Source organism: Martes martes (genome assembly GCF_963455335.1).
Source record: "Martes martes genome assembly, chromosome: 10".
Lineage (NCBI taxonomy): Eukaryota > Metazoa > Chordata > Mammalia > Carnivora > Mustelidae > Martes > Martes martes.
In genome coordinates this window covers 70,720,264-70,732,644 of record NC_137898.1, presented here as the reverse complement: position 1 = coordinate 70,732,644, position 12,381 = coordinate 70,720,264, and the positions used below count along the sequence as shown (strand labels likewise).

General features: G+C 37.9%; 1 protein-coding gene across 2 annotated transcripts in view; it reads right to left on the bottom strand.

The window, feature by feature from the left end:
* Positions 1-12,381, bottom strand: part of CCDC83 (coiled-coil domain containing 83) — a 45,804-nt gene that overhangs the window by 29,875 nt on the left and 3,548 nt on the right. For both annotated transcript variants that reach the window (XM_080816920.1, XM_080816919.1), the window contains exons 2-3: positions 9,940-10,062; positions 2,070-2,154 (exon numbers count right to left, since the gene is read on the bottom strand). In XM_080816920.1, the coding sequence (XP_080673046.1) occupies positions 2,070-2,154; positions 9,940-10,034 (180 nt within the window). In that variant the 5' untranslated portion in view covers positions 10,035-10,062. The remainder of the gene's footprint in view (positions 1-2,069; positions 2,155-9,939; positions 10,063-12,381) is intronic.

The following is a 12,381-nucleotide window of genomic DNA, read 5'->3' as shown; positions in this document are numbered from 1 at the left end:
CTCAAAAAATTTTCCTTTCACAGTTGTTAGTGTGAATCAACTCAATAAATATTTATCGAACACCTATGCATGTTGGGTCCTTCCAGAGAAACAGAGGTAAGTAAGATTTAACTGCTGCTGCCTAACAAGCTTTCAGTTTAATAATGGAGTTTTCAATTTAATATTAACATTTGTATGCTGCATTCCAGCTTTGTTTGGGGGAATGAAAAGGAGCTAGCCAACAGAAGAGCATTCCCAGAAGATGAAAAGAGTCTGCGTAAAGTACAGTAATGTGCGAGACTGGGTTTTCCAAGATTTAAAAGAAGCAGCGGTAAACAAAGGGTGGACGAACTAGAGATGAGTTTGGAGAGGAGAGCAGAGGATAAGTTTTGTAGGGCCTCAAAGACTTTAGTAAAGAGTAGAACATGGATTTAATTTTCTGTACAATAGGAAGCCACCATAGGGTTTTAAGCACTGAAAAGTTTACAGTGTTCGAAGGTTTGGCCCTTGGAAAATGTACTGAATTGAAGAAGGATGGCTAAGAGATGGTGGCAGCTTAAACTGGGGCAGTAGCAGCATAAATGGAAAGAAACAGATACATAGAGTTGGAGCTAGAGTCTGTCTCTCCATGTTCCTCACTGCTGGGTCCACTGATGACCTATCCCATTCTTGGGTGAATCCTCATGAAAATAAGAATTTTGTTTCTGGCTTCAAATAAGCGGCTGTGGGAAAATGATTCCTCAGTCCTGATCTGTTCTTTCCACAACCAAATGGAAGTCCAAGGCTGACCCAGGAGTCCCATTGGTGACCCCTGGGGTGTATGCATTGGTCCCTTGATGGCAGCTCACTCCTCTCCCATGCTGTGGATCTCATGTGGAACTGCACCCCACACTTAGACCAAAGTTTCTGTTCCCATTCTCATCCACAGACCTGAGTTTCTGGTTGAGTCTGATAAACAGATGTTAGTGACAGATTCTGGAGAATCATGACAATGTCAGGGTCACAGTTATGTCACCACCATGGCATGTCTGGCCCAATAAATGTTGCTGAACGAATGGCTAAATTAGCTGTATTTGGAAGACAGGAATTCCCGTGTCATAGGAGGGAAACTGAGACTCCTACCAGTTTGGGCCAGAATGATACCAGCGCTAAGTGCTACAGTCAGGATGCAAACTCTGGTCTCTGACCCCAGACTCCATTAAAACTTGTAGATATAGTCACTGTAGACAAAAGCCAAATAAACCAATTAACTGTGGAAGTTTTAGAGTCCATATGAATGCTTTAACAGGGAATTGTCTCAGTATTTACTCACTTATGAGCTACCTTAAGAGATAAGTTGTATTATCACTTACTGCTTCCAGACTCTATTTCTGCCAGTCTTTAGTCACGACAGTCATATACAGCATGGCTTTGATATTCATTTTAATCTGATTTTATAAAAACAATATATCATCTTAAACATTAAATGCGTCACTTTAACAGTTGAGATTGTACTTTTCAAATAATATTTACATCTGCACTGTCTGAAAATCTAAAAGCAAAAACATAGAAATTAAAAACAGAGAACCAATGTTCTGTCCTTTGGCTAAATAAATTAACAGATAAATGTGGTTTCAGAATCTTAAAATTTTGAACGTGAGATTCAGGGTCATGATGAACGAAATAACACAGCTCAAGCTGACATCCTTTGACATGGTAATTAATATAATAGAAACAGCAGTGCCCTCTTGCCTTAAATGTACCGAAAACTGAGATTGTAAATTAATCAATGTCAGGTACTAAAGAGATGATTTCCTAGAATACATGTCATCATAATTCACAATTTTTAAGGCATTTGTGTAAATGTTTAATAACTAGATATAAACTTGATTTTTTAATTTTTTAAAGATTTTATTTGTTTATTTGTCGGAGAGAGAGAGAGCACAAGCAGGGGGAGAGGGAGAGGGAGAAGCAGGCTCCCCACTGAGCAGGGAGCCCCCTGCGGGACTCAATCCCAGGACCCTGGGATCAAGACCTAAACCGAAGGCAGACGTTTAACCGACTGAGCCACCCAGGCGCCCCTAGATATAAGCTCTAAATGTTATACTTACTCTTTCTTGATACTTTTGGTTCTTTTCTCTAAGTCTTCTTATTTGAGCCATAAATCGTTCTACTGCATTTTCCTTTATTTGACAGCTGATAATAAACAAAGATGTGTTACAATTATTTATCAAGGAAAATTAATGAGACAAATTTAAAAATTAAACTATTTAGAATGAAATAAAGTATTGAATATATTTAAAAAAACCCATTGAGGGATCCAGTACCTTCTTAAGTGGATTTTTTTGTTTGCATTTCTGAGTATATTTGACTCACTAAAATATATATTGGAGAGATAACTTCAAGTTTTTTCCCTAAATCACTCCCCATTTGTATTTCACAGTCATAATTTTTATACTTTCTAAACATCTATAAATAACTCAGCTTAGAGGGAACCTAGGGAAGGGCACACAGAAAACATGCTTTCTAGAATTCTAAAAAAATTCAGACAAAAATGACAAAACAAAGAGTTATAAGGGCAGGCACATCTTGAAATAGTAAGATAAATGAGGCACAGCTTGGGTTCAAATTCATTAGTATGTCATATCTCCTATGAATAATAAAATCTTTCCTGACACAAACACATTTCTTTAATACGCAACAAGTATCTGTTGAGTATCTGTGAGGTACAAAGGAGAGATGGGACAGTGCAGAAAGACTTTGGTATAGGCCATTTGACAGCTATTTGAAGGGCTACGTATATCTCTCTCTATTACCCAGCAAATCTTGTAACTTTAAATTGAGACCAAAGTAACACGATGGAAGCAGCTTTGTGTAAACACCTTGCCTCAGTTGAAACAGCAAAAATGAAAACGCAGCACCTCTGTGGTATAGTGAATAGAGAGGTCGTTACAGAATGAAAAACATCTTGTCCCTGTCACCACTCACCTGTATGACCTCAGGCAAGTCACTTCCCTGAGCATCAATTTTCAAGCCATCAGTGGTGAGAACAATACCTAGCACTAATCCTATGAGGATTAAAATGAGAAATTGCATGCGAATGTTTCTGGCATAAAGTGAGTGCTTAGTAAATTTCAGTTGAATTTGACTCTTAGCTCCTCGGCCCTTCCTCCAAAATACCATTTACATGTGTGACATTGTGCATTCAGTAGGGAGAAAATGAGGCTCCTTCTTTCCCAGTGATGAGAAAATGCAACATAAAAACAAAACAAGCAATTCCTTTAGTGGCAAAAGTGCTCTGTTGGATGCTATGAAACTTGGACTTCAGTCCTGCTTCTCCACCAACAGCCTAAGGACTCTCAACCTAGTTAGGCCTTGGCTTACTCCTCTGTAGGTAAGAGTACTGAAGAGAATTGAAGGGGAAGAGCTCTACACTGTTTCAGTTCCCCAATTCTGCAATTTGCATCGATCATCGTTCCCTTTCATGCAGTCACACAGACAACACATACAGCACATGGGGCATTTAAAGAGCTGCTGCTCCGTGCCCAGTGTTGTTTATGGCATTATGGAGATAGTGTTGAACAAGACCTCCATGATCCTTGCCCCCAAGGAGCTTCTGTTTTACTAGGCAATAAAGAAGTAAACACCCAAACATATTACTTACCCATTGTTATGGGGGAAATAACAGGCCATGTATGACAAGGGTAGTAAATGGAAGCGACTACTATACACAAGGTGGTTTCTACACAGTAGGAGGTATAAACCTTCTTTTTACTTCTCACCTAAAGTTTCGGTGTGGGGGCACCTGGGTGGCTCAGTCAGTTAAATGTCTGCCTTCAGCTCAGGGTTCCGGGGTCGAGCCCCATGTCAGGCTCCCTGCTCAGTGGGGAGTCTGCTTCTCCTTCTCCCTCTGCTGTCCCCCCTGCTTATGCTCTCTCTCTCTGACTCTCTGTGAAATAGATAAATAAAATCTTTAAAAAAAAATAAAGCTTAGGTGTGCAAAAATTCTGAAGGGGTGCCTTCTCTATCTCCCGTTTTTAAGGAGAAAAATTAAAATACTGTAAATGAGAATGATCTGAGAAAGGCCTATGCAAATGTATGCAAGTTGTGCAAGTTCTACAATTATAAATATGGCAAACTAATTCATTCCCTGCATTGGCGAAGCAGGCAAGTGAATCTCAAGTATGTGATGGCCCCCAGTTGAGACGGAGTCTTTGGGTGGTCTGGTTAATAGACTGCTTCCTGGCTTTGGCTGAGAGGCTTCCTTGGTGATGACTGACCATGCAAAAATGGGTCTGGAGACTCCATCCAGCCCCAACCCCAGATACTGCATGGCACACACTTATACTAAAAAAAAAATTCTCATTTATTTGAAATTCAAATTTAACCTGGCATTGTGTAATTTTATTTGCTGTATCTGGCAACTTGACACTTAAGTCTACCACCTCTCCGTTCAGAGCAGTTAGGAGCCAGTGACCTGGGGCTTTGTCCCGTGTTCCTTGTGAGCAGTTCAGAAAGATTTAAGTGACACCAGCAGGCCTCAGGGGCACTTCTGAGGGGCCCTACAGGTTTTGGTGGCTTCATTGCCTTAGTTGTGACTCACATGGTAGTTGTAGGTCTAAGTTAGCTGAGCCTTTCCTTGGAATTTACTTCAACCTCCATGCGTCTCATGAAGATGAAACTGAACTTCAGAACTCAAGACTATTAGCCATTATGAGAATTCAAGCTTCACTGTTCTCTGTAATACTTTTTCCTTTTCAGATCTCCCTCAGAACCCATCGTACATACATGTCACACTAAATACTGAAGCAAGTAGGATGATAAGCCAATGAGATAATATATATTAAAGTGGTTTGAAAAGGATACATACTATTCTAAAACTCAGTGATGTGAAATGGTTAGTAATACAACATGTCACCTTTCCCCTTCCCTCTCTGTATTATTAAGATGTTACTAATGTGTTAGTTTTCTCCCTCCAGGCAATTACATTGAAAATTCTGAGAAGGAAAACAAATAAACCCGGATTTCTTTCCTTTTTTTTTTTTTTTTTTTTTTTAAGAGAGAGAGTGAGAGCATGGGGTGGGAGGGGCAGAAGGAGAGGGAGAGAGATTCCCAAGCAGACTGTGCACTGAGCACAGAGCCTGACGTGGGGCTCCATATCATGACCCCAAGATCATGACCTGAGTTGAAAGCAAGAGATGGACGCTTAACCAACTGTGCCACCCAGGTGCCCCTAAATCTGAATTTTAAAAAAAATTATGTTCTTATCTATTTTTTAACCTATAATCATATCCACATCTATCTCTATAGCTATGTTTATATTCATTGTAGAAAACTGGGGGAAAAACAAGTATAAGGGACAAAATTAAAACCACCATTACCTAGAGATGGTGATTGCCTCAGATTTAGCATTGGTGGTCTCAGCTCTTCACAAACAACCCCAGAGGTTCATGACTTTATTTTGGGGGGGGATAGATTAAAAAATGTGCAGTTGTTCAGGAATCACTGACTACCTACTATGTGCTTCCAGCTCTCTATTAGATGAGAACAATCTCATAAGAGAATTATAAGATGCTGCCAGGGGATCCTTGGACAGTCCTTTCTCAGAAAGTGAGGGGGATGTTTTGGCTCTTTGTCATGTGACAGAAGTTTCATCACCTGGGAACATATGGAATGAGTCACGTGTCACTTAGCAGAGCATGGTGCAGCAAGGCTTTGACTGTTCCAGTCCATGAGATTATTTATTTAGTCTTAACAAAGAGAGAACAAAAGCATGAGATGTTCAATTTATATCTAGAATTAGATCATGAGAATTTTAAATATTTGTCTCTGTTAAAGAACAGAAATACTGGCCTCTGACTGACCTAGAAGAGAAAGAAACAATTGTATTTGGATGTCATCAACGTAAACCACAGGAGCAAATTAGAGACCAAGTTGTATTCACAGAGCCTGACTTCTTGTCCACCTCTCCGAAGATGAGATGAGGGAAGTTTTCCGTTACGCTGACAAATGAGTGCAAGTGATTTCTGGTTATAACTTAATGTCTCAAGTGGAAAATAAAAGAGAACTTTGTTAAAAGTCCCTTCCTATGGGTGTTTCTCTCTCAGTGTTCTGACCCTTTCACTCCCTGTCCTCTAAAAAGAACAGACAGATTTGAGAAACTCAGGAAGGAGATGGGTTTTCTTTGAATGTTGTTAAAAACAAATCTCTGGAAGACCAGTGTCACAGACTGGTCACCGGCCTCACAGGCTCCATCCGTGCAGCTTTGTTCCCCTCCAGTAAGTAGTTCCCAGTCCCGAATCCCAAATGCTTCACAGAACTTGGCTTATCTCACCCTTGCTGATACCACCAGTCTGCTCTTACCTCTTCTCCCGCTCTCTGCCTTCTCTCCATTCCTAGACTCTGAAAAGCTCTCCCTGACACGAGTGCCTTTCCCATAAGCCTTTTTCTCCTCCACCCTTTGTCTCCAAAACACCTGTTCCTCTGCCGGATATCAGCTTCAACGTCACTTCCTCCAACAAGCTTTTCCTGACCCCTCTGACCGTTATCAAGTCCTTTAGTTAAACCATTACACAGGACCATATACTTTTCTTTCATAGCAACTTAATGGTAGCTATGCAATTTTTTAAAAAAGCTTGAAGTAGTTATCTAATGTCTGTCTTCCATGCCTCATCTGGGTAGGAACTGGATGGTCTGTTTGCTGTTGTCCTCTAGCCTTGGACTTGGTAAACATTCAAGTACTTGTTCAGTAGATACATGAAGTACATGTCTTTTTTTTTTTAATTTTAATTTTTTAAATTTTAATTCTAGTATAGTTGGCATACAATGCTATATTAGTTTCAGGTGTACAATATAGTGGTTCAGCAATTCTATACATTACTCAGTGCTCATCATGGTTAAGGGTGCTCTTAATTCCCCACACCTATTTCTCCCATACCCAACCCCCCACCTTCCCTCCGGTAACCATCCTTTTGTTCTCTGTAGTTAAGTGTCTGTTTTTGGCTTGTCTCTTTTTTTTCTTTGTTCATTTGTTTTGTTTCTTAAATTCCACATATTTGTGAAATCATATGGTATCTGTCTTTCTCTGACTGACATTTCACTTAGCATTGTGCTCTGTGGATATATTCATGTTGTTGCAAATGCTAAGATTTCATTCTTTTTTATGGCTGAGTAATATTTCATTAATTTATTTATATATTTATATATCCTATTATTTATAATAATCATTATATAGTATATAATTTTATAAATATACAATTACATATATATAATAAAATATATGTGTGTATGTATATATATACACATGTGTGTGTGTGTGTGTGTGTGTGTGTATATATATATATATATATATATATATATATACCATTCATCTATCAGTGGACACCTGGGCTCTTCCATAGTTTGGCTATTGCAAAGAATGCTGCAATAAACATAGGGGTGCATGTATCCCTTTGAATTAGTGTTTTATTATTTTTTAGGTAGTGCAATTACTGAATTGTAAGGTAGTTCAATTTTTAGCTTTTTGGGGAACCCCCATACTGTTTTCTGTGTGGGGAGATTATTTACATTCCTACCCACAGTTGACGAGGTTCTTTTTTCTTCCTCGTCATCCTCGTCAACACTTATTGTCTCTTGTATTTTTTATGTTAGCCACTCTGACAGGTGTGAGGTGGTATCTTATTGTAGTTTTGATTTGCATTTCTCTGATGATGAGTGATGTTGAGCATCTTTTCGTGTCTTCTGGCCATCTGGATATCTTCTTTGGAGAAATGTCTGCTCGTGTCTTCTGCCAGTTTTCAATTAGATATGTGTGTGTGTGTGTGTGTGTGTGTGTGTGTGTGAACTGAGTTGTATCAGTTCTTTATATATCTTGGATACTAACTCCTTTTGGATATGTAATTTGTGAATATTTTCTCCCATTTAGTAGGTTGCCTTTTAGTTTTGTTCATTGTTTCTTTTGCTGTGAAAAGCTTTTTATTTTGATGTAGTCCCAATAGTTTATTTTTGCTTCTGCTTCCTTTGCTTCAGGAGACATATCAAGAAAAATGTTGCTATCACTGATGTCAGAAAAATTACTGTCTCTGCTCTCTTCTAGGATTTTTATGGTTTCAGTGTCACCTTAAGTTCCTTAATCCATTTTGAGTTTATTTTTGCGTATGGTATGAGAAGGTGGCCCAGTTTCCTTCTTTTGCATGTGACTGTGCAGTTTTCTCAACACCATTTATTAAAGAGACTGCTTTTTTTTTTCATTGCATATTCTTGCCTCCTTTGTCAAAGATTGGTTGACCTTATAAGCATGGGTTTATTTCTGGGCTCTCCATTCTGTTCTATTGATCTCCATGTCTGTTTTTGTGCCAGTACCATATTGTTTTGATTACCACTGCTTTGTAGTATATCTTAAAATCTGGGATTGTCATACCTCCAGTATGGTTCTTTTTCAAGATTGCTTTGGCTATTTGGGGTCTTTTGTGGTTCCATACAAATTTTAGGATTATTTGTCCTAGTTCTGTGAAAAATGCTATTGGTATTTCGATAGGGATTGCATTAAATATATAGATTGCTTTAGCTGGTAAGGACATTTGAACAATATTTATTCTTCTAATCCATGAGCATTGTTTGTATCACCTACAGTTTCCTTCTTCAGTGTTTTATAGTTTCCTGAGTACAGGTCTTTTACCTCCTTGGTTAAGTTTTATGCCCAGCTATTTTATTCTTTTTGGTGAAATGGGATTGTTTTCTTAATTTTTCTTCCTGCTACTTCATTATTAGTGTATAGAAATGCAACAGATTTGTGTATATTGATTTCGTATCCTGCAACATTCTTGATTTCATTTATCAGTTCTAGTAGGTTTTTGGTGGAGTCTTTTGGATTTTCCTTTTTTTTTCCTTTAAGATTTTATCTATTTATTTGACAGACAGAGATCACAAGCAGGCAGAGAGGCAGGCAGAGAGAGAGAGAAGCAGGCTCCCTACTGAGCAGAGAGCCCGACACGGGGCTCGATCCCAGGACCCCGAGATCATGACCTGAGCTGTAGGCAGAGGCCCAACCCTCTGAGCCACCCAGGTACCCTTGGATTTTCTATAATGGTGTCATCTCATATGCAAATAGTGAAAATTTTACTTCTTCCTACTAATATAGATGCCTTTTATTTCTTTTTCTTGTCTGATTGTTGTGGCTAGAACTATGTGGAATAAAACTGGTGAGAGTGGGCATCCTTGCCTAATTGCTGACCCTAGGGGAAAAGCTCTCAGTTTTTTACCACTGAGTATGATGTTAGCTGCACAGTTTTCATATACGGCCTTTATGATATTGAGGTATATTCCTTCTAAAACTACTTTGTTGAGGGTTGTGAAATACATTCTTATGTGGAAAGGACTGAAATGAACTCATTCACTCCCTAAGAATTACACATTAAGACACTTGCCCTTTGCCAAAAGCTGAGGTTCAAAATCTCCTCAGGGATTTGCTATCTATGAATTGGATACATCATAAACATAGAATAGGTATTACCTCTAGTTTTGTCTCCAGCTCCTGGGAGTAAGACATTAGGGAATATTTTTATTAAAAATAATTGCATAATTTGGATTTGATCTCTATTATCTCTGGAGATAATACTCATTGGGACATCTAGAAACGAAAAATCTTTTACTCTTCTATAAATGTACATGAACTATTCTATGTTGTGCTTTAAGAGGTTAAGTCAGCCTGCTGTTATATACAAATTATGTATACAGTATGTGGGAGAGTGACCAATAATACATCAGAGGGAGAGAGGGAGCCAAAACCACATTATTGAATGCTGTTTCATTGCTACTACTTGGAATATGTTATAATCAAATTTTAAAACTTTGAAAAGTATGCACATGGCTAGCTCTCTTGACAGGTTTTGAGTGTATCACTTTCCATTTGGAATTATAGGAATCTTAACAGTGATTTCCATTTATAGATGGGAACATTTAGATTCCATAATCTAAGCTTACTGGTAGTCGAGAAGTGCTTCACTGGTAGGCAATTTGACTTCTTTGTGTGGCCCATACTGAATATCCTTCTTATTTGCTTTCGCTGTGTTATCCATTGTGTTGCTTAGTTAGTAAGAAGCATACCTGTTTAGAAAAGAAATAGGAAAAGTAAATAAATTCTGTCCTTGCCCCCTACCTGTTCTTACTCAAGATGAGGAACTTCTGGGACTTAATTTAAAACTGTTTTTTCCACTCAGGTTTCGATGTCCCCAGACCTATCATCCACTGCAGTGCTGGGACATCATGAATCAATGGATTCTTGAGTCTGATAAGTTCCATGTTTGGCCAGGTATAGCACTTCCCCACCCAAAACTTTCTAAGAGACTCATCCTCTGTGTTATCCATCTACATCTATTGTCCCTATCAAACTTTTCTAAGAACAAGGACTAAACTTTTTCAGTCATTTTATTTCTCCACAGTGTTTGGCAAAGTACATTGCCCATAGTAGCAGGTCAGGAAATGTCTGTTAATTTTTTTAAATTAAGATAAAACAAAAGCACAATTTTCGATGAGCACCAAGAAACTAGAATCGAGAAGACTTAGGTTTTGCCAGGGTTGTTATAAAGAGCAAATAAAAGCATATTCAAATGGTTTTTTAAATGGCTAAGAGGTTTACAAATGCAAAATAATAGTAATAATAACTTTTATTAATGGTAACTGTTCATCAGCTATTAATTGCTTTTTAAATCAGTAATAAAAATTATAAAAAATAATATATTTTAAAAGTAAAAAATCAGGTCCACTGTTCACATATTTTTATAGTAAACAGGAATACCTCATGGATAGATTTTTTTGTATAGGTACTAAAGTACTTCTTTTCAGATTATATGGTCTTCTGTTACATATTTTTATCTTTTAATTTCCATTAATCTCAAAAAAATGAGTGCCTAAACTTCAATCAGTGTATTAGTAGTTGAGTATGGTAGAAAGAATTTAGCCTTTGTAATTATTTATTTAGATGGCTGGAAACTCCATGAGAGTGGGAATGATATAATTCTTCTGCATTAATCTATTTCCCCACCTAACACAAGTAGATGCGCAAGAAATCCTCATCAGAAGAAAGAAATGGATGGATGAATTAGGCAGACATGTTTTAATCCCAGATCCACCACCTATAGTCTATGTGACCTTGAGTAGGTTACTTAATCTTTCTGAGCTTCAGTTTCATCATCTGTAAAGTGAGAGCAAAAATCTTACTCTAAAAGCCATTGTAAGGATTAAATATGGCCATTTGCTTAAAGCTCCAGATCATGCTTCTTCAAACTCCAGGTAACTGTAAAGAAGAGGATGTCTGCTTGCTGCCAAGTATGATGATATGTGGAAAAACTAATCCATGCGGTTTGCTGTTGTCAACCCTCCTCACTGATTTGGGTCCCTGAATTGGCATCCACATAGATCACTGAGATCCACAGTGGAAAATCTTGCTGAGATGAAACATGTTTTCCTAGACCTCCAGCCAGGCTCAGTCTTTGTGTCTGAGACTCTTCCAGCCGACTGTGTTCATCTCTCTACACTAACAGATTTGAGTATACCTGAATGCAAACATACTCTGATACCTTCCAGCTGAAAAGCACACAGGTCACACAACAGAAAGATTTAGCACATTAGGACAGAATAATATATTCAGTGGTATCATCTCAGAGGTGAAAGTTTTGCGAACAGTTCCATAAATGACACACTAAAATATGTCATTGTACCATCATGGTTCACAGAAACTTACCAGCTGAGAATAAGTGCTTTCGTTTCAGATGCAGAGTTGAATTTTAATATTATTTTCTATTTTAGAATTGGAATTTTTACCTTGACTATTGCATGAAAAGATAACATGCTGGTCAGTGTTTCATTTTGCAACAGTAAGTTACTATTTAACAGTGATTTTTACTATAAATATTTCATTTATAAGTTAAAACAAATGGTAACCTTGATCTCTCATTTTCTTTCTGAGTCATATGGAAGAGATCAAGTGTTAGTGTTTCCACCTACAGTACCCATCTGGTGCTGGGGGGAAAATGACCTCATCTTGTTCAATTACCTCAGTTACCTGGCTCTGAGGTTTTCAACTCTTCTGCCTAAAGTATAATTAGTTACGTAACTGCAGCTCATAGCAAAGGGCTTTAATAAAATATGAGCGAAAATGTGGGTCCATGAAGCACAAATGATTTATGCATAAACTCTATTAATATTCATTGTTTCACTTTCCAGAAAATTAGTAAGCATTGGCTTGCCCTCTTATTAGATGCATTTTTGCAATGAGCTAATAACCTTACTTCAGAAAGTACTTCTACATTTGATAATGTCCTATAAGCACCGGGGATTTTCATAAACATTTATAAGGATTTACAGTTCCTGACCATCTAGAGGATTTCTAACTCAGCAAAGGGTGAGAATCATAGAAAAAAATTT